The 22,975-nt window shown below is 48.7% G+C and overlaps 1 protein-coding gene across 1 annotated transcript in view; it reads right to left on the bottom strand.

The window, feature by feature from the left end:
* The window catches only part of CDH23 (cadherin related 23), a 505,784-nt gene that overhangs the window by 154,489 nt on the left and 328,320 nt on the right, over positions 1-22,975 (bottom strand). The window contains exons 14-19 of the mRNA XM_060201959.1: positions 15,766-15,830; positions 13,356-13,593; positions 12,140-12,245; positions 11,708-11,835; positions 5,158-5,230; positions 3,231-3,347 (exon numbers count right to left, since the gene is read on the bottom strand). Of these exons, the coding sequence (XP_060057942.1) occupies positions 3,231-3,347; positions 5,158-5,230; positions 11,708-11,835; positions 12,140-12,245; positions 13,356-13,593; positions 15,766-15,830 (727 nt within the window). The remainder of the gene's footprint in view (positions 1-3,230; positions 3,348-5,157; positions 5,231-11,707; positions 11,836-12,139; positions 12,246-13,355; positions 13,594-15,765; positions 15,831-22,975) is intronic.

Raw genomic sequence — 22,975 nt, 5'->3', positions numbered from 1 at the left:
TGCTCTGAGGAGAGTAAGAGGCACATCTGAATTTTGATCATGGCCTTTCCTAGAGGTTGAGCCTTGGGAAAGCCAATGCCTTAGAGTGTCAGTTTTCTCATCTAAAGGACAGTAAGGGAAGAAATAAGGCTGGACTGGGTGTGGCATGTTGCACCAAAGCAAAGGACTCTGAGGAAGGAGGAAACGGGTCAGGGTCACGGTGCATCTCCTAGACATCAATCAAGGGTAGATGAGAGGCCCTGCCTATATGTTAAAGACTAGGCTGTAGACCATTAATCCCCCAATAAAACAATAATAAAAAAGAAGATTAGTAAACTTCCACATGAGAGGCACTGTGAGGATTAAATGACTATAGGCAAAGTTCCCCTAAACTTGGGAAATATTGTAAGAGTTCTCCAAATACAGGGGCTAAGTGTACTCCATCTTTCTATCCCCGTTGCCTGAGCTGGTCTGTGCATAGTTTACCTTGTCAAAAATCCAGGGAGCTGGTCCAGAGGGATCCTTCCACTCTCATATTTCCCTCCTTGCCATGTGGCTTGCCCTCCAGGCTATGAAGGGCTGAGGAGAGGAGGGAGTAAGGGCTGGGGGCTGGACAGCAAAGGCGCAAAGGGCAGGACAAAAGTCAGACAGAGGTCTGTGCACTGAGCCATGTACCTTGCTGCAGTGGTGTCGGTTAATTGGCAGGGCGAGGAAGAAATTAATCTCCAAAAAGTTTTAAACATGAACTTGTCGGTATGATAGATGGCTCCTCTTGTCTGGGAAATTAGATCCAATTAAGGCCACCTTTGTGGGGCAGCCATGGTGATTTTGAATGAGGAGCTTAGAGGGAAATGCTTACACCTTCAGAGCCCATGGAGCTGTGCTAAGGCAGCCAGGTGATGTCCCTGCCATTACATGGTGCCCAGGAGTAGGGATGGGCTCCCTGCACAGGGACCTGAAAGGTCACTGTAGCTGCCACTGTGTCTAGTAACTGCATGTGCCTAGGTGGCTGCAGCATGGTTTTATGAAGGCAGGGTTTCAAGTGTAGGTCTGCGGGGCTGGCAGAGAGCTCAGCTGGTCAAGTGCGCACAACATTATGTGCAAGGACATGGGCTTAAAACCTGGGCCACCACATGGGAGCTACTGAACTAGGGAAGTTTCATAAGTGGTGGAACAGCTCTGTGGTGTCTTTCCTTCTCTCTGTTCCTCCTTCTCACCCTCTATCAAAAAAACAAACAAACAAAACAAAACAAAAAAAAAACACCACTGAGAGCCAGTGAAAACTCTGGTAGGAAAAAAAAAGTTTGAGCTTTGGAAGCAGAATTTCACACTTCCCCCACCCCCACCAGTGTTATCATTGGGGATAAGTGCCTGCACTAGGAATCCATCACTTCTGGCAACTTTTTTTCTTTATTTGACAGGACAGGAAGAAATTTTGGGGGAGGATATAGAGAGGGAGAGAAAAACAGACACCTGCAGACCTGTTTCACCACTTATGAAGCTTCCCCTGTAGGTGGGGAGCTGGGGCTCGAACCCAGATCCATACACATGATATGTGTGCTTAACTGGGTGTGTCACCGCTCAGCCCCCAGAAGCTCACACTCTTCCAGTTCTCAGTCAAGTGACTTCACCTTTCCTGTACCTAAGTTCTTGCATCTGCAAAGTGGGGGTAATGCCAGGACCTGCCTTGCTTGTGGTAGAGATGGGGAAATGGGGTGACTGGTTAGAACACGCAGAACAGCACTGAGCATGTGGCTGATGTGAGCTAAGCCTGTGCTCTGAGCCCCCAGGAAGTGCAGGCTTGCTGAGGACGGGCACTCCTGTGAACAGGGAGGAGGGAGAGGCTCAGGATGGCCTGGGTCCCCTCTCTTCAGTCTCTGTGCTAGTCAGTATCAGCCATCTATCTGGTCCCTAAGTTTCCAGGAAGGATGAGGGCAATGAGATTGGCAACTCTGACCAGGGAGGCATAGATAAATAGGGAGCTCCAATGCTGCTGACCACCTATGGCAGAGATAGCCCCTTCTGCTCACCTCAAATTCCTTCCGCTCCCCACTGTGAAATGGTTGCTGGGAAGTGACTGCCAGGCCAAGTGTAGGAGCTATATTCCCAGCCTGCTTTGTGACTAGGGGAGTCATTGCCTGGGTGTGAGCACAAGTGACATATATCATCCTGGGCTGGTCCATAAAATATCATTGCATAATATTCCAAGATTCCCCACCCCTTTCTGACCTTGGTGCAGCAGCCTGGAAGGAGTTGGTGTCCTGAGTCGCCGGTGGGAGGCTATCTGTGCTCGGTAAGCCACACAGGACTGTTGCCTGCACGAGACTTTACACTGTGTCATGCCACTGAGATTTGAGTTTGCTTGCTTAGTTAGCATGCACAGTTCCCTCAGCTAGTACAGAAATGGACACCAGGAAATGGAGTGCTTGCCGTGGCCCCATAACTGACTTGAAGCCCTGTGTATATGTGGGGGAGTGGGTAGGGTCCTGAACTATAGCCCCAGCACAGCCCGTGGGGAGAGCAGGTCCCTGTGAGAGCTGAATAATGAACATCCAGGGAACTCCTGTTCCTTCCCTGTTTCTGGCTGAAAATGCCAGGGGTCTAATGCTACTATTTTCTCTCCTCTCTTTTCTACCAACTTCAAGAAGGAAGGAAAGATAGGGTGTGTGCTGGGGGTTGGGTGGGGTGGGGAGCATATAGGGAAAATGAAGAAGAAAGAAGAGTCACATGGACAAAGCAGAAGGGCCAGAGCTGAAGGATGAGCAGGTTCAAGAGACTAGGACTACCTGCTATTTAGTTATGTTAGTACTTCCTGTCTCCACGACTTACTCCTAATCATGACTCATTAGGACCACACAAAAGCCCTAGTACAAAATGTTCACTTGGCAGTTGGGGGGGAAACTGAGGCACACACTGTGCTAAGAGAAGGAGCCAGGGTTCAAGAAAGGTGCATGTCAGCCAGCTGCTTGCAAAATGGGGCACATTCTACACATAATAGGACTAGTCACCATTGAAAGCCACCCTGAATTGGGTATTAATTCAAGTTATGATATTTTGGGGCTTTTTTTTTTTTTAAACCTAAGATCAGTAATACCACTCAAGTTATTATTTCAGGGATAAAGCTGGGTGCTCCAAAACAGCTTGCTAGAAAAATGAAAATTCCTCCCTTTGAAAGGGAGCACTCTGGTCCCAGGCAGGTCCTCCAGTAGGGAGATTCAGGCTGGGTGCTGTGGGAAGAGGCATCAGCTCACCTGAGCGGGCGTTGATCCGAAACTGGGTGGAGCCCTCCAGGGAGTAGATGATGGACTCCTGGCCGTACTCCCGGGAGCGGTCAAGGTCTGTGGCATTCAGGAACAGCACTGTGGCTCCTGTGTGGACACGAAAGAGGGAGTGCTGCTCACTGGGCCTGCTCCTGGACTCTGGGATCAGGGCTAGCACAGGCCCAGAGGGAGAGGAAGAGGAGGCTGAGGAGGGGGAAGGGAAAGAGAGGGGAGAGAAAGGAGAAGGAGGAGGAGGGAGAGGGAGAGGGAAGGAGAAGGGGGAAGTGAAGGAAAGGAGGACCACCTGGGGCTCACCTGAAGGGGGACTCCTGGAGCCTGAGATGAACTGGGTGCCCTCCTAGGCCCAGGCTCTGTAGGGATCCACCCTCCCGTCCTTGCTGGCCACCCTATCCAACACGCTCTCATTGATTAGTTTTTATTTTGTGTCACAAAGGAACGAAGCTCCATATTAAATTACCCCATGTCTACTGTTATTTCAGTCTTATTTTATCTTCTGGTTCCCAAGGGGCAACTTCTAAGGGTTTTCATTTCTCTCTCCTATCCAGCTAAAGTCTTCTTCACCTGCATCTGCATCTCTGTGAGATCCTGGGCCAGGGATCTGCCTTTCCAGTGTCCCTGCTCAGACCCTGACAGCTGCTTGCTTTGTAGCTGCACCCACACTCAGATGTCACCTCTGGCAGGGCCGCCAGGGGCTTCTGTGTGTGCACTTTCACAATCACTGCACCTAGGCTGGAATCCTTCAGGACTTCTGGCAAGTGCCTTAGCTTGTCTGAGCCTTGTCCTTGTCCTTTGTAAAACGGATCTCAGTATAAGCCTCATTTGTGGGGTTGCTGGTGGGTGAGTCTCCTTCAGGATAGAGAACACAGGCTGCAGGCTAATCCACATAGCTCTTACTGACAGGCAGGCATGGTGACCGACTGGCGCTGATGGCCCAATAGTCCCCAGGGGAAGGAGAGGCCAGGCAGGAGCTGTGGGACTGGTAGGCCATGCTGACCCTTTCCAGGTAGTCATGGAGCCTCGGATGTGACTCTCATCCTTGCCCTGAGCTGGAGCACAGGGACATGAGCCTCGACATACCCCTTCTCCAAGCACACACAATCTGGAAGAGGAGTTAAGTTTTAGGAGGCTTGTCCGTGGCTGTCTCTGGAGACACAGGAAGGGGCTTCAGGGAATGCCTGGCTGGAACAGAATCAGACACCAGGACGAGTCTGGAAGCTCTCTCTAGAAGGTTTGTGCTACCAGAGAAGGTCACTCTGACTCCTCCAGCTATCCTCAACTCCTGCTGTCCTCTGACTTATCAGTCACTGACTCAGCTATCTCCCCATTCCACTTGTTCCTGACTTCTCCAGCTACTGCACCATTCCTGATGTGGAGGCTTTCCCACTAGAATGCTTCCCTCTGAGTGCAGGAAGCAGACTGCCCTGAGGCCAGACAGATTCCCTTCTGGAATCTGGAAGTAGCAGTCCTATGAGCTGGGTCCTGCCCACTAAAATGTGACCCAGAGATGAGTCTTCTCGTCTTGTTTTCCAATAAGATCATCCTTCCAGGCCACCCCTTTCTGGCCGTCAAGACCCCAAGGTCTGCCTCAAAGAATCCCAGTCTCAGAATTCTCTCCACACTCTTGCTTACTTAATCAAGGCTGTTACATTAATACTACAAGAGAGCAGGGACCAAGTTCTGAGTGGGGCATCTGCACACAGTAGGCTTTCTATGAACATCCATTGGTGCTGGCAGATAACTGGAGACCTTCAAAGGCAGCCCTCAGTCACAGGCTGCCTGGCATGGGAAGTAGAAAGCGGTGGACCCTTCTGAATGTGTGTGCAAAGCCAGGTCTTCAGATGTTAGGTGGCCCAACTGCAGGCTTCCTGCCCTGGGCCGTCCCCTGCTGGCTCCATACCTGCCATGATGCTCTCCACCACGGAGACGAAGTAGGCAGGCTTGCTGAAGGTGGGAGGGTTGTCATTTTCATCCTAGAAGGAAAACAAAGGTTGCAGGAGTCAGGGAGGCAGTCAGTGCTGGTCATCTGTGCACGGCTGGCACCAAGAGGAGACTGACAATGAGGAACTCTAGTCTCGATGCACAGCCAAAGCCTGGCGTCACAAAGGGGCCTAGGTGTCCCCTGAATGACTTAGAGCTCCAGGAGGTAGAGCGGCCATGGGGAAATGTGGATGCCAGGAAGAGGCTACTGCCCAGTTAGCGGGAGAGTAAAGGGGCTCCCAGAACTCCCTGCAACTACCACTTGCCCTGGGTCCTCCTTGTCAGTCAGCAAGCTGAGCTCCAGGTGCACTCCAGCCTCCCACCCTCATCTAATCCATTCCCACACCAGGGTTGTCCACTAGCAACTTGCCCTCCAAGCCCACCAAGGGGACAGTAGTAGGCTTTCGACTCCTCCTAGTGACAAAGAAAGAAAGGGCCACCCCGACTCAAGATTCTGAGATGTGTTGCAGTGGTATGAATGGCTCTCAGGTGGTGCCCAGAGCCTGAAGCCTAGACTGCTTCATACAACAGCAGCAGCTCCAAGACAACTCTGCATAGTCCTGGCCTACCGCCCACCACCCCGACTGCTGGAGCAGCCCCTCCTCTGGCCCAGCCTTTATCACCTATGACCAGGTGGAAGGAGCTATAGCCTCGCTATGGAGCTCGCTCGCTCGACTAAGGGACTGAACCGGCAGTGGGGGGTGGGGTGGGGGGGAGCGGCAGGCAGGGCTGCTGCTTCCTCCTCATCTCGTTGTTTCTCTGCCTGCTTGTCCAGCTCTATCTGCTCTTCAATCAGGGAGATTATTCTATCCTCAGAGACTCTGCTCACCAAGTGCTTTCTGCAATCACTCAGCAAGAATTCCTCCCTCTGCAAAGAAGCCTAACTACCCACCCCCACCCCACCCACCCCCCAACTCAGAGCCTTCTCCCCTCTCTGGAAGAACCCTGCCTGGTGCTCATAGTTAGATAGGAGCAGTGCCCCCTGAATAGTCTTCAGCCCACCTTCCCTGGTGTGCATGCTCTAAAAGCCTCATTTCCCCCAAGAAAAGAGAAAACCTTCTGACAGAGGTAATGCTACCTGACTATTGACTCCTGGAACTTTTGAGAACCCCATCCTGCCAGGACTATTGCACCCAGAATTCTAGGAATATTTCCTTGCAATCTATCCCTTGAATCTGGGGTACCCACTGGCTCAGGCTGCTCCCATCTCTCTCTCTCCCCAGCTTCAGAAAACTTCGACAATGTGACGTGCAGAGTCCAAACAGCATGCCTGGGCATCCCCCGGCCCCAGGTGCACTCAAGAGTGCCCCAGCTACGAATGCATTTAAGCCTTCTGCATGGCTGCACCCAACGGCGCTGAGAATGTCAGTGACAGAGCGTGAGGCAGAAACTTATTAGCAGTGATATTTCTCCGGATCCTGGCGCTGCATTTGCTATTAGTTCTAATTCAGCAGCTCCCTCTACAAAAGCTTATTGTCCCCTAATGGGAAATCTACAAACCAAGTTTGACTTTTTTATTAAAAACCAACAAGCAGTGGATGAAAAGGAATCACCTGGCCCTCTTCCACCCACACCCCCCTTTCTGGAGCCAGGCGCTTTGATCTGTCTTTCCCTGCCTCCCACCTGGGCAGTAAGTGCTGCTATCAACCACTTCATCTCCACTGTTTTTTTTTTTTTTTCCTTTCTTTCTCCTCCTGACTTTTTTTTTTTTTTTTTCCAGTAGAGAGAAAATCCTTTTGGTGGAAGGAGGAGGCAAGTGACAGCTACTTAAAAATCACCCACGTGCAAAATCAACCCAGATTCAGTGACCTTTTCAAGTGTGGTCCTTAGACACAAGTGACTACTCAGTGCAAAGCCCTGATTGAGAGACGATGCTCATTTACAGCAGAGGTCGCATCTGTCTTGGCTGCCATGGAGCTGGGGTGGACCCCGGAAGCAGAGTACAGGGTCCCTCATGACAGCTGGGAGGGGATCTGAGAATAGTGTCTCTTCTTCTGGGATAGGGTGGCTCAGGGCCAGGGTACACTCTGGTCATAACCTGGCCGAGCACAAGCAGCCAGCCAGCTACATTTCTATCCCACCATCCTTCACACTGACACCCCATTTTGCCCTATTGAGGGGTGTCATTGAGGTACATGAATGTTGGTATGCTTCTAAATTCTGCTTCTAAGACCCCTTCTGTTGCATTGCTTGACATTGTAGTCTATTTACATAATCACTGTTTTACCTGGGTCCCGCCCTGCCTGCAGGGTATTGGTTTAATCCCCACTGGTTAGATGGAAGCTTTCTATGTTCTGTTTGCGCTTTTTTTTGCTCCACCCCTCTCCTAGTCATTTCCTTTCCCATACCACTTCCGGTGAAGAGATGCATAAAAGGTGATGTATCTGATTAATAAACGAGATACTGCTTCCCAGCTCAGCCAAGAGTCCCTGGTCGTCTGTCTCCCACCCGCAGAGCTAGACCGGCAACTGGTGCCCCAAACTGGGACTGGCATATGAGGCCAAAAAGAGAAAGCGACCCTCCCCAGGAGCCCACCTTGACCACATCACAGGTTGGGTTTGGTGGCAGTCCCAGGTTTGAAGATCCATCCATGTAGATCTTTGATGGCCTTGCAACTCAGAGAGTGGTCCTGGGCAAAACATCCCCATTTCCTGGGAACTTGTTAGAAATACAGTCTCAGGGCCAGGTGGTGGCACACCTGGTTGAGCACACATGGTACAATGTGCAAGGACCTGGTTCAAGACCCTGGTCCCCACCTGTGGGGGAAGAGTTTCACGAGCAGCAAAGTAGTACTGCTAAGTGTCCATTGTTTTCCCTCTCTATCTGCCTCTTGCTTTTCGATTTATCTTTCTCTATCCTACATTTACTTTTATCTTCCTCTATTCTACATTTACAATGCTCTATTTATCTTTCTCTATCCTATTTTTTATTTAATAAAATAAAATATTAATAAAAGACATGCAGTCTCATCTTCACTTCAAGTGCATTTAATGGGTTTCACTGCATTTGAAGAAGCCTAAGGGCGTATGTGAACTCTGAGGAGTGATTCAGTCACACTCAGACCAGGGTTTGCAGGGCTCTCTAGGTATGGTGTCAGATAGGGCAGTAATCAAATCTTAGCTTACTAGAATTGTAAGGAGGAGCTGGGAGATAACTCACACCGTATACACTTTACCATGTGCAAAGACCTGGGTTTGAGCCTGAGGCCACCATGTAGAACACAATGCAAAGGGGAAACATCACAAGAAGTGGAGTGGCTCACCCATGTGTCCTGGAACTCCACCTCTCCAGAGCCATCCCTCACTGTGGAAAGATAGCAACGGGCAGGGGGTGTGGACTGACCTGCCAACACCCATGTCCAGAGAAGAAGTCATTACAGAATCCAGGCCTTCCACCTTCTGCACCCCATAAAGAATTCTGATCCATACTCCCAGAGGGATAAAGAACAGGGAAGCTTCCAATGAAGGGGATGGGACACGGAACTTTAGTGGTGGGAACTGTTTGGAAGTTTACCCCTGTTATCTTTTTTAAAAAATATTTATTTATTTATGTATTTCCTTTTTGTTGCCCTTGTTGATTTTATTGTTGTTGTAGCTATCGTTGTTGATGTTGTCATTGTTGGATAGGACAGAGAGAAATGGAGGGAGGAGAGGAAGACAGAGAGGGGGAGAGAAAGACACCTGCAGACCTGCTTCACTGCTTGTGAAGCAAACCCCCTGTAGGTGGGGAGCCGGGAGCTTGAACTGGGATCCTTACGCGGGTCCTTGCACTTTGTGCCATATGTGATTAACCTGTTGCATTACCGCTCAACTCCCTACCCCTGTTATCTTATAAGCTTGTTAATCATTATTAAATTACTAATAAAAATTAAAGTCAAAGAAGGGTAGTGGTGCTGTGATGTTGGATACTCCTCTCTGTCTTCTCCTACTCTGTCTCACCTTCTAGTTTAAAAAAAAAAAAAAAAAAGAGTTCCCCAGGTGTAGTGGAACTGCACAGGGATGACATCCCAGAGGAAGCCCTAGTTGCAAATGAGTAAGCAAACGTGGAAATACATTCAAGTGCTACTTACTCTAGGTTACTTTAGGGTGCAAGTGAGGAAAGTACTAATGACCTTGTATCATCTGTGTTCTCTCTCTGGGCCTCAGCTGCCTCATCTATAAAATGGGATTAAGTCAGATTATGGAATTTGAAAGCACCTGCTGCAACATAATGTAACATAAGAAGCTTTCATTTCCTCTTGGCCAGTTCCACCTGCCCGTCCCTGGGCTGGTGTGGAACATTTCACCGTATTTCCCTAAACCTCCCCATCTCTCATTCTGTCTCTCATCTGCTTCCCCAAAGCCTGGAGGATTCCTTTTCTGCCTGCTGAGTCCTTTGGAGCTCACTCCCATCTGCACTGGAGATAGCTCCTGATGATATGCACGTCTGTCTGCCAGCTGTGGTGATGGCCACCATCATAGATGCCACCTGCAGGGTCCATTTGGCCTGCACAGCTGTGTCATGAGGCAGTGGCCTAACCTTCACTAATTCACAGGTGACCACACTGAGGTTCACTCAGAGAGGACAAGCACTCCAGGCCATACAGCTCAGGGTGGTGAAGCTGGATTTCAAAGCCACACCCTGTCCCTTCAGTCATGATCTTTTATTTTTTCTCCTTTTGTTTAAAAAAATTATTGAATGTTTTATTTGTTTGTTATTGGATAAAGACAGATAGAAATTGAGAGGGGCAAGGGAGACAGAGAAGGACTGAGACAGAGACAGAGAGACACCTGCAGTTCTGCTTCACCACTAATGAAGCTCCCCCCTCCCCCGCAGGTGGGAGACAGGTGCATGAAACTGGGTCTTTGAACACTGTAATGTGAGCACCACTGTCATGATCTTAATGGTGGCAGAGCAGGTACACACTCACCTCCACACCCCTCTGACTGCACCCCTGCTACTGCACCTTACACACAGGAGGGATTTGTTGCTGGCAGAGTAGGATACCAGCTAACCGAAGGTGATGGGTGGGTGAGTCAGTGTTACAAGTGTGTCCAGGCTTATGGGACTGTGCTCAAGACTGTGGAACCAAGGTCAGGTTGGGGAGATGTGGTCATTGAGCTTGAGGGCCAGGTGGCAAGAACAGCAGTGAGTGGTCACAGTCCGCAGGGAATGCATTCCGGTTCTCAGTCTTTTAAGGAGGGAGGTTGGACTAAAGTCAAGAATTAGGGGTCAATAGAGCACCTCTTCTCTCCTGTCCTTCTCTGCTGCCACCCCCAAAGCCCAATGTGCCAGCTGAGACTAGGCGTCTCTAGCCTCCCCTTTGTTGGACCTGCTGTGCACACCCATGCCCTCCTATGCCACCCTTAGATCAGTGCCACCCACAGACCTCTCTTCCCCCACCAGGTATCACCCTGGACTTTTCTTTAATAACAGCCAGCCCCATCCTATTCAGTGAGCAAGCAGGATCTATTGCTCAGACAAGAACCTTTTCACCCAGAAGCTGTCTCTGGAGCACCGGCCTTGGGCTGGGAGGATGAGGCTTGCTAAGGCCAGCTGTGGACAGCAGAATCAGCTGTGACAGGAAGGTCACCCAGCAAAGTCTGCTCTAGGAGAGATTTTTCTACACATGTGTCAGCTCACAGCATATCCCCTAACATGACAATGGGATATAAAGCACCCCAGAGCCAGGAACACACACACTTTCCAGCAACACACATGAAGGCGACAGGCTTAGGAGTGAGTGTTGGGGATGGTGTGTGCATCAAATGCATGTGTACGTGTGCATGCTGGCTTGCTGTCAGATCATGACCCACATCCCTGGGGTCACCTGGGGAGCAGCACAGGGCAAATGAACAGGTTTGGAGATGAATCCAGTAATGGATAATTTCAGACACAGAAAACACTAAGGTGTGCTTAATAAGTATGTCAGTCAAGCTTTGATTAGGTTTCAGGCCTCTTTAGAGGAGAGGCAAGAGGAAGAATGAAAGGAGGAGAAAGAGAAGAGGGAGAAGTGATAACCATCTAGTAATCACCTTGAAGTTCACAGAATATGGCTATAGGGCCAGGCGGTGGCACACCGGTTTAAGGACACATAGTAAAAATGTGGTTATAAGTGGAAATCACATAGTGCTTCTTCCTGGAGTTCCTCCCAGCTTCTATTCCCCAGCAGAGGATGTTCTGAGCAGGTCCCCAAATGACATGCAAATGGGACAACAGGACTTTCCTTGTGTTCCAGGGGTCTGGAATTTTCTAGCCAAGCTGGGAAGCTGTGTGGCTGCTGCAGCAATGACAAAGTTTTGCTGGAGGGAGCTTCTGGTAGAATCTGCTGAGCAACTTTCCATGCTTTAGGGACAGACAGGGATGTAGGGACAGACAAAGATATAGGGACATAGCCCACTGCCATCAGGTTTAGGAGGGTCCTGAGCACTCTGGGAAGCCATCACCACCCCTAAGCCTGGAAGGGCCAGGCTAGTGCCCCTGGTACTTACAAACACCTCGATGGTCACAGGGACAGTGCTATTCAGAGGGGGGTTGCCAGCATCTTTGGCCATGACCGTCAGATAAATCAGTCCATTGGGTATTTGTTCATAATCCAGGGGGCGGCTTACGCTGATCACTGAAATGACAAGAATAGGCCCACACCTCCTTGTAGTCAGATTTGGTAGGAAATAGTGGCTTCAGGGACTGTGGTGACATCAGAGGCCAGGCTGGCCTGAATTCTAAGACCCAGGGCAATATCTGACCTAGATAGGCCATCCTAGGTCAGGCGCTGCTCCAATTAATAGGAGCTAGGGGAAACTTTGGCAGTGGCCTGGGGTATTAAGGAGACAGAAGCCCCCCCAAGAGGTGTGAGTACAGCCCTGCTGATCCCCACTGGCCTTTTTCCCCAGGAGGGGCCCCCAGTCCTATGCCACACGCACCTCCATAGCCCTCATACACGCTGATGTCGAAGTAGCTGCTGAAGGCAGAGGCATTGACAATGCTGTAGGTGATCTGGTTGTTGGGAGGGGAGTCTTCATCTGTGGCCTGGAAGGAATTAGGGAGACTGGGCCCTGTGGACCTTCGAAGGTCCAGGGACAGAAAAGGAATGTGTGGGGGAGGAGAGCTGGTCCCTCCCAGAGTACCCTTCAGTGATCAAGGTACTCCTGGGCCCTTGGCAGGTCAGACTTTGGCTCCTGGCCCTGCTCCCCATTCCTATTGGGGTGTGGAGGCAGCCTGGGAATCAAGGGCAGATAACAGGCCGAGGGAGAAAGAAGGAAAGCCAGGCTTACCCAGAGGCTGGAGAGGGTCTCTTATACCCTTTAGTCCTAACTGAAACACCCCATCCAGAGAGACCTCCACTGACTAGTATCTGGGTTAAGGCCCTGCCCTGTGTACCCTGCCACTCCCCCAGCTACATGGTAACCCCTTGATTAATTTTTGCCTGCCTCACTCAGACTGTCAGCTCCATGCCAGCAGGAACTGAATGCTTCTTAGGCATGTAAAAATGCCAGTTGTGAGATTCAGACGGTAGCACAGTGGGTTAAGCACATGTGGCACAAAGCGCAAGGACCGGCGGAAGAAGCCTGGTTCAAGCCCCCAGCTCCCCACCTGCAGGGGAGTCGCTTCACAAGCGGTGAAGCAGGTCTGCAGGTGTCTATCTTTCTCTCCCCCTCTCTGTCTTCCCCTCCTCTCTCCATTTCTCTCTGTCCTATCCAACAATGATGACAACAATAATAACTTCAACAATAAAAAAATGAGGGCAACAAGAGGGAATAAATAAATATTAAAAAAAAAGAAGTAGTAGTGCGTCAGTAGTAAGATGTAGTGCGGTGGGGACTCTTTGGAGAGCTGCCGCTCTAAGGGTCATTATGCTTTCCTGGGCTTGCCTCTCCCTCCTGTTCTAGCAGTTATGCTTCTCACTAACCATTGAAGGGTGGGAGTAGAGGTCCTTCCTCACACAAGGGTGTCTTGCTGAATGATGACCTGAGAGGGACACTAGCTCTACTTTGGTTATCATGGAGGTGAGGTGTCCTCAGAGGAGGCCATGACCCTTCCTTGTGGGTGGGAGCTTAGCTCCCTGGGCTGGGGGTTAGGATCAAGAAACAGGAAGAAAGATGAGATGAACAATGGCCACAGGGCAACCTGGTCTCTCACCCGCAGCCGCACCAGCTGTGTGACGGAAGGCTCATTCTCTCTCAGGGCTCCCACGTAGGCATCCTTCTGGAAGGTGGGCACGTTGTCATTGACATCCAGCACGTTGATTCTGACCCGGCCGGTGGTCTCTTCACCACCCCCATCTCGGGCGATGACGGTCAAGGTGAAGCGTTGGATGAGCTCATAGTCCAGCCTGGCAGTCAGCATAATCAGCCCTGTGTCCTTGTCCAGAGAGAACCTGTGTGCAGCAGGCAGACAGGAGGCAGGGGGAGGATGGCCTGGGTTGGAGCGGGCTTAGGGGTGAGGGTCTGCCCTTGCCAGCCTCCAGCTGCCCCAGGTGAGACACAGAGAATAAGGAATGGAGCCTGAAATTTCATTTTCCCTAAATAAGAAGAGCAGCTGTTAGAAGTGGACTTACCCTACGACCCTGAAATTCCTCTCCTGGGGGATATATCCTAAGGGATCAAACACACCAATCCAAAAAGATATGTGTAATCCTATGTTCATAGCAGCACAATTCGTAAAAGCCATACCTGGAAGCAACCCAAGTGTTCAACAACAGATGAGTGGCTGAGCAAGTTGTGGTATATATACCACATAATGGAATTCTATTCTATTAAGAACGCTATTAAGAATGATGAATTCATCTTCTTTACCTCATCTTGGATGGAACATGAAGGAATCATGTGAAATGAGATAAGCCAGAAAGAGAAGGACAAATATGGGATGATCTGACTCATACAGAAGTTGAAAAATAAAATCAGAAGGGAAAACACAAAATAGAATTTGGACTGAGTTTGAGGTACTGCACCAAAGTAATGGGCTCTAGGGTGGTGGTGGTGGTGGTGGTGGTGGCGGTGGTGGCGGCAGCGGTGGTGTGTGTGTGTATGTGTGTGTGTGTGTGTGTGTGTTCAAGTCTGGAACATGATGGTGGAGGAGGACCTTGGTTGGGGGGGTAGACTGTTAAGTGGAAAATTGAGAAATGTTATGTATGTACCAACTACTGTACTGTACTGTCGACTATAAATCATTAATCCCCCCAATAGAGAAAAGAAAAAAAAAGAGCAGCTGTTTCCCATAGGGTGTGTGGTGCAGTGGGGATCTGGTAGAATCAGCTCACATTTTAAGGACCCCTCACAGAGTGGAAGTGAGATCACCTAACAATCTCCATCTTTCCTGGTTATTCACACAGACAGTCAGGCCAGCAATCCCAGCTGTCAGCCACTGCCTTTCTCCTCTGACTGGGCTGCCAGCTGCATCAGATGCTTCACTTTCAGAAGCAGACTTGCCCTCTGAATCCAACTTGGCTTTTGATTATGTTATTAGTGAATTATACCATGTGCCAACAATTATATTGTAAACCATTAACCTCCCAATTAAAAGGAAAGATAGATAGATAGATAGATAGATAGATAGATAGATAGATAGATAGATAGACAGATAGATACTTCAGTTCGGCTTAATAGGAGACAGGGGAGATAGCTCAGATGCATGTGACAGGACAAGGCTGACACAGATGGGGCAACGAGGAGAGTCACCAGCCTGCTATCTGTGCCACCCGGAAGTCTTCTATAGCTGAGAGGCACAAACCACATGAAGAGGTCTGATTCTGCTGTGTGGTTGCTAGCTGTGTGGCTCTGGGCAAGTGACTTAGCCTTTCTGGGCTACGGTTACCTCTTCTGCATGATAATAGTGGTTAACACTGAATGCCTTCAGCATTTAGTTGTGAATATTACATCAGATAATGTGTATACAGCACTTGACACTGAGCCAGACACACAGCAAGAGTTTTCATAAATGCTAGCTAGCTGATCATGGTGTACTATCCTTAGCACTATGTGGCTTCTTCATTCTCAAAGCTAAAAGATTCTGCCTGCCTGCCTATCTTCTTGCTTCCTTCCTTCCTCCCTCCCTTTCGTTCCTCCCTTTCTTCCTCCCTTCTTTCCCTCCCTCTGACCAGCAATGTCACTGGGGCATAGCTCCACATTCCTGGTAGCCATTATACCCTTTCTTTCTTTTTGATAGGTTAGAGACAGAGAGAAATACAGAGGGAGAGAAAGAGTGAGAGAGGGACAAAGAAAATGTGAAACGTCTGCAGCACTGCTCTACCACTCATGAAACTCCCCCTCTGCAGGTGGGGACCAAAGGCTTGAACTAGGGTCCTCCCACATGGTAACATGTTTACTCTTTGGGACAAGCAACCATTCAGCTCTTAGAAGTTATCTTTTAAGAGCCACAGAGGCTATTCTTCAAAGAGTCTAGGGGTACTTGAGCAAGACTGTACCACTATTAAAGCCAAACCAACACCACCACCCTTGGTTCTGATTCCCAGTCCAATACATTAGTCCAAAGGTGTCCCCTAGACTGTGGGGATAGCAGAAGGCCACTGGTAGGGCAGGCATGGTCTCACCGGTCAGGGTCATCGCTGAAGAAGTAGCTGACTTCGCCGAAGGTGCCCACATCATTGTCCGTTGCCTGCAAAGATTAGAAAAAGAAGTCGTTACTACCAAAGCACCTACCTTTCTCACCAGGACATAAGCACAGTAAACTCACGGTTCTCTCACACAACTCGCTGGGTTCTCACTGAATTCTCTAGAGCCATACTATTTAATGCAGTCATTATCAGTCTCAGAGGGCTATTCAAATTCACACTGGAGAGGACCTGGGTTCAAGCCCCCAGTCCTCACCTGTAGGGGGAAAGCTTTATGAGCAATGAGCAGTGCTGTGGGTGTTTCTCTCCCTCTTTCTCTCTCTCTTCCCTCTTGATTTCTCTCTGTCTCTACCCAACAAATACATAGTATAAAAATCTTTAAATTTATACTGGAAAGCACATATCTAGAGGCTCTAACTTTGTGAGACCACCCCTCCTGATCTTGTGTCAGGTCAGGCAGGCTAATTCTCTGTAAATACTCAGAGGGCTTGGAGTACAAGAGGAATTTGCAAAACATCATCAATGAAAGTTTCTATGTGCACGTGTAGGGTGAGGGTCAGTCAGCTGGGGGAGTCTTTCTGCGATTCTTCCAGACCCTGAAGCTTCCAAGTTGGGTAAGCTGCTCAGTGGGGAGAGACCCCTGGAAGGATTTCTTGTGCACCCTTTAGACATGTAATACTCCACTGCAGGCAGAAGGCAGACTATCACCTGGCTGGCAAGCTCTTCTGCTGGATATAGTGTGCCACCCACCTATTTCTTCTGTCACTTCTCTTCTTGAACAACTGGCCCATGAGGGAGCTCCCTGCTCCATGGGGACTAGGCTGGGAACAGTATTTTGATCACTCTGGGGCCTATCAGAATCTTTTATTGGGATTCTCCTTGCAGCTTCTAGAGATAAAAAGCTTTCCCTGGGGTCAATGATGCTGGAAGAAGAGGAACTGGGAACTGTTGAATGTGTGAGCGGGCTGGAGACACCACATTTGTCATTCAAAACTCAATATGCACACACTTCACACCAGACACTGTTACTTCTGCTTCCTTCTCAGACCACCACCTTGGAGCCAGGCAAGCCACTGCTGTCAGATGCCAGGAGGAAAGGTCTTGTGTGGATCTTAAAGCCCACTTACATTTGGTTTTTAAATATATATATATATATATATATATATATATATATATATGATAGAAAAATACATATATGGAATCAAATCATCACTCTGATATATGCAGTGCCAGTGCTTGAACCCAGGACACCAGGACAGCTGCATGCCAGTCCTGTTCTCTATTGCTAAGCCACCTCTCTAGCTGTGCCTGACATCTCTTTTAACGCACACACAGGAGGCCTAAAACATCACAACTGGATAAAAGTTCCACCAATAAAAAAATGTTTCAAAAATTATGCTTCCTTATTTTCTTTGATATTCTTTTTTCAGTTTTTACTGATGCTTAATTGACAAAACTATAGAGCATCTAAAGGATATAAAGTGATGGCTTCATACATGAACATTTTGTAAAGATTTATATCACCAAGTCATCTGACACTTGCATCATCTCACATACTTACTTTTTTTTTTTTGTGAAAATACTTAAGTTCCATCTCTTAGCAATTTCAATCACATAGACATAGTACACAAACTATAGTTACCTTGGTATATACTAGATCCTCAGATTTTATTTCCCTTTTCACTGAAGTTGTGTACCCTATAACCAGTATTCCCTTATTCTCCCTACCCTTAAAATTTTTGGACTACATATATTTGAAAGCTCTTTTAAAGTTCCTAGATTTTATGGAATTTAGTAGATTCTATGTTCTTTTTATCTTGAATTTTTTTTAAAAAAAGCTTAATTGTGTTTAATATATTCAGTCCAGGAAGGCATAAAAGTGAATAAAATATGTCTATCTTAAATGTTATAAATGAAAAAAAAAACCCTGAAGCATTAAACTCTTGATTATCAGAAAACATGGCTATCAAAAAGAAGCCATTTCCGGGGGGCTACAGACAGCCTGCTTTTCATATCACTACCTCCTGTGGCTAATTTTGACCCAAGGTCTGTATGATCATGTTTCAGTAGACTGTGCAGGCCTCTGTCCCCTCCACCACCCTGGCCAGGCTGAGTACAGCAAGGTCCTCAGGAGACACATGCTGAATAAATGAAGAAGTGTAAAAAGAGGACCTCTGCAGTCTGCCCCCAATGCCAAGCCTAGGGCTGGTCCCTTGACAGACCGTCCCCTAAGCCATGCCTCATGGTCACAAATGACACTAGCTGAGACCTTACATTGATCAGATAGTCTATATTCACTGAGGCATAGAAAAAATGAACAGATCAAACAAGGTTTCACAGCTTAAAAAAAGGAGCAGAGGCATCTTACCAAATACCCTTAGCACAACACCCAGCCCCACCTCCTCAACATCCCGTGCCTGAGTGCCCTATTGTTCTAAACCATGAGAACTTGTCCCCAGAAAGAAAGGGGCCTGGTTATTCCAGGGGAGAGGAGATCCAAGCTCCTTATTTTCTCATCTCTTTTCAGGGACCTAAATTCCCTTTGTTTTGCTGATAAACAAAGACCATCACCTGTAGTATCATTAGACTATGACAGAGAAAATAGAGTAGGGAGAGATAGCATGAAGGGAAGGAAGAGGAGATTCAAAGTGGAGAATAGAGAATGCAGCAACAGCAGAACAGCAGAAGTGGAGAGGGAGAGTGCAGCCAGGAAGGAGATCTAGGTGCTGGGATCAGACCAGGCTGAATGGCACGTCTGGAATGAGGACAAGCCCTTTTGAGCAGGTGCCCTATGGAACTGTGCTTGAACTTTTAGTGTAGAAGAATCTCTGAGGTTTCCTTGCCCAACTGCCCACACCTTAGGATGTGGCACGGGGGAGGCCCAAGAAACTCCTGCAGGACAAAATGGGACTCTTCTCTCCCCAGGCAGATTCTGGTCCCCCTCCAGCAATACCCCACCCCCAGAGCCAGCTCCTCCCTAGAAGGCTGGGCACAGCTGTGACTCCTGGAATGACCCCTCTCCCCAGAGGTCTCTTGCTGCCCAGCCAGGCTGCCAGTGCTGACCAGGGAAGATTTGTGAGTCCTTTAGTGACACCATCTGGTGACTGTATGAAATATGTATGCCTGGTGAAGAGGAGAGAGAGAGAACTTTCATTTTTCAAATGCATGAAGCAGAATAATAAGACAAAAAGCTGTTCTGTGGCCCTGCCCGGGTGTGAGCAGCCAGCACTGAACAAAGGGTTTCACTTGGGTGCTGGGGTCAGTGACAGGCTGCAGTGGGCAAGGCTGGGGGCACCGGGCATGGAGGAGGCAGCAAATCTGACCATAGTACTTCCTTGCTGAAGGTCCTTCATGGATTCCTGTGGCCTAGGAGATAATCCCCTCCACCTCTACATATTTATGACTGGCCCTGTACTCCAGCTTTTGCTTCAGCTTAGGGAAGATTCAGTCTGGCTGCTACAGCTGCCGGGTCACCTCTGCCCCCAGTGTTTCCTTGGCTTCATTCACTCCTCCCTCTCCTGCCTGGCCCACCCACCCCTATCCTCCTTGACTTTCAAAGCATAGCTGGGTTCAGACTGGCAAAAAATGTTCCTGATCCTGACTGCACTATAGAGCTGAGGCTGTGGCTCCCTGGAGACAGGGTGGGGTCAGGGGCATGCTCCATGCTCTCCCCAGTCCTGGATGAAAAGGCAGCTCAAGATTTATTTATTTACAACACATACAAAAAGAAAAATTTCACATGAGACACACACACACCCATATGCGTCAGCACCCCAGTGTGGGACATGCAGTGCTAAGGAACGAACCAAGAACGTGAGGCATGCAGGTCTGATGCTCTACCAGGTGAGCTACTTCCCCAGCTGTTAAAGGCAGTTCAAGAAATCTCATGTTATCTCTGTCATCTACAGCTACCTCCACACCTACATCTACACAACCTGTGTTCATGTGTAAACTGGTTTTGACCATACTCCTATGAGTTAGGTGTTAGAACCCCTGTCTTGAATAAATGAGGAAGCAAGCACAAAGATACTAAGTAACTGAACTTGCCCAGGTCTCACAGCTGGTAAGTGGCAGAGCTGGTCTCTAAACCTTCCTGTTTAAGACCATCTTGCGCCTGTGGGGCAGTGGCCTCAGTGGCATCCTGTGACTCTGAAGCCCGAGCAACGACTAGTGACAGACTCTTTCCCAGTCCCAGCCTGTCTGTTACAGCACTCTGAGAACAGCTTGCCACAGTTTGCTTCATATCTGAGCAATTGGAAGTCCAGCAGGTCTAGCAGGTGTCAAATGGCTAGTGACCTTGGCGTCACTTGAGAAGATTTGCAGAATGACCAAGGGGCTTGAGCACAGGGAGCAAAATGTCATCCAGATGCCATGAGCATTTCCTCCCTCCCTCCCTTCTTTCCTCTCTCTCTCTCTCTCTTTCTCTCTCTCCCCTCAATAGACAGTGATGGAGGGAGGGGGGAAGGGAGAGAGAGAGACTACAGTATAAATCTTCCACAAATGTGGTGGGGGCCAGGCTCAAACATGCTTCATGCACATGGCAAAGCAACACATTCTCTACCTGGAAACTTGAAAAATGCCACACTGGGGTTTCTGTGAGCACAACCATGCAGGAAGTCCTCCCTGCCTCTGAGTCCCTGTGACTGTCCCATCAGAACTAATTGGCATCTCATCCACAGGTACATACGAACACATTCTGCTACTTTCCATAGCTTTATAAGAGGTCAGAATCAACAACTAGAATGCTCTTCCTCTGCTCAATAATCTTTCAGTGGCTCCCAACTGCTACTGAAATGATTCCAGACCAGCACCTGGTGTCAAGACTTTGTACAACACAGTGAGTTCTGGTTCTTTTTGGATCTGCCTCTTTCCGACTTTTTTTTTTTTTTGTCACCAGGATTATTGCTGGGGCTGCATGGCAACAATATGAATCTCCTGTCCCCAATGGCCATTTACCCCACCTTTTCCCCCTAGTTTATTAATAAGACAGAGATCAATTGAGAGAGAGGAGATGGTAGAAAGGGAGAGAGAAAGGTAGACACCTGTAGACCTGCTTCACCACTCATGAAATGTACCTCCTGCAGGTGGGGACTAGGAGCTCAAACCTGGGTCCTTGCGCATGACGTGTGTGCTCAACCAGGTATGCTACTGTCCACCCTCCCAGACTTTTTTTTTTAAAAAAAGCTTATTAGTGACTTAATATTGATTTATAAAATTCTAACATAATGGGAGTATAATTATGTACCGTTTCTACTACCAGAGTTCTGTGTCCCCATTCCCTCCACTGGAAACTACAATAGTTCTCCCAAGGTTGTAGATAGATATATATCTACATTTTCTTCTATGGTCCTGCCTTCTCTTCCATTCTAAGTCACACCTACACCTATTACTACCTCCAAATGTACTTCCTTTTTTTCCTCTTCTCTCTTCAGGTCCTGATGGAATTGGGTTTCAGAACTCTCTGGTCATCTTCCCCTAACATTTCTCCTCTCCCCCTCTGGGGGTATGAGCCAAAATTCTTTTTTTTTTACTTCCAGGGTTATCGCTGGGACTTAGTGCCAGCACTACAAATCCACTGCTCCTGGCAGATATTTTTTCCATTTGTTGGATAGGACAGAGAGAAATTGAGAAATTCCCTCCACTGTACTGTACTTGACCTGATCTGTCTTCCCTATAAATTACCTGTGGCTACCATATTTCCTCCTCCTGATGGGCAAAACTGTATCTAATTCATTTTTGTCTCTTCTGTTCCCAGCACAGGCTCAAAATCTTTGCCAAACTCAGTCAAATCCAGAATTCTCATTGGCATCACGACACCCAGAGCCATTCAAGTTTTCCTTCCAAAGAGGACAGTGAGCACACCAACAGTGTGGGTGCTGAGGCTGCCCAGGGGGTGGGACTGGAGTTTGTAAAGTGGCTCCAACAGTGTCCTCCCCAGCTCTGACATTCTTCCTGCCCAAGCTCCCTTGGGGGAGGAAGAGATTCACTGACTGACTACCCTGGGCATGTGTCTGCAGGGGTGAGTAGAGAATGCAGAAAAAGCCTTTGTGAGAAAATGACCAGACTCTCTTGCTGAGTCACACATTCTGTGAATGTCTCCCTCCCTCCCTCCCTCCCTCCCTCCCTCCCTCCCTCCCTCCTTCCTTCCTTCCTTCCTTCCTTCCTTCCTTCCTTCCTTCCTTCCTTCCTTTCCTTTTTGCCTTCCTTCGTTTGTGGCGCTAGAACCTTGTGCATACATGATCTTACTGATCCCGGGCAAAGCCTTTCACTCTTTTGTTTTCAAAGAGACAGCAGAACTAGAGCTTTGCCTGATACCACAGCACTCCCATGTAGTGCCAGGGCTCAAACCTAGGCCACGTACATGGCCTGGCACTGTCCTACCAGCTGGGCTAGCTTCTAGCCCTGCTAATATTTTCTGAGCCTGGGCAGAGGTGATAGCATAATGACTATGCATGGAGACTCTCATGCCTAAGCCTATGAAGTCCTAGGTTCAATCCTCCACACCACCATAAGCCAGAGGTAATAAGTGTTCTGGTAAAACAAACAACAAACAACAAACAAACAAATAAACAAACCCAAAAAACTGGCCAGGTGGTGGCACACCTGGTTGAGCACACATGTTACAGTGCACAAGGACCTGGGTTTAAGCCCCTGGACCCCACCTGCAGGGGGAAAGCTTCACAAGTGGCGAAGCAGTGCTGCTGCAGGTGTCTCTCTCTCTCTCTCTCTCTACCCCCCACTCAATTTCTGGCTGTCTTTCTCCAATAAATAAATAAAGATAATTTAAAAGAAATGAAAAAAAAAATTTTTTTCTGGACCCTCCAGTGTGCCAGGCAGGGATCTCACAGTCACAAGCATGTGACTTACAATCAACAAAGGGAGATAGGCAGACACCAGGAAGGCCAGGAAGCATTAATGACTTGATCTCAGATTTTGGCAAGAACTGTGAGGAGAGTAAAACAGAGCTGCTGGCAGGGTAGAGTCAGGCCCAAAGGACAGTCACTGAGCAGACACCAAGCATCTGGGTAGCTCTAGGTGAGAATTTCTCCCCTGCAGGCAATGAAGTTGGGAGCGGCCAGGCCTTCTCTGTGTTCCTCAGTCCAGCTCCCCAAGGGAAATGTCTGCAACATCTGTCCCCATGGCCAGCACATGCAGGGAAGGTGCAGTTCAGACTGGCGGCTGCTCTGCA

Source organism: Erinaceus europaeus, chromosome 1 (genome assembly GCF_950295315.1).
Source record: "Erinaceus europaeus chromosome 1, mEriEur2.1, whole genome shotgun sequence".
Taxonomy (NCBI): Eukaryota; Metazoa; Chordata; class Mammalia; order Eulipotyphla; family Erinaceidae; genus Erinaceus; species Erinaceus europaeus.
Note: the sequence above shows the minus strand (reverse complement) of the source record. Positions and strands in the feature narration are given on the sequence as shown.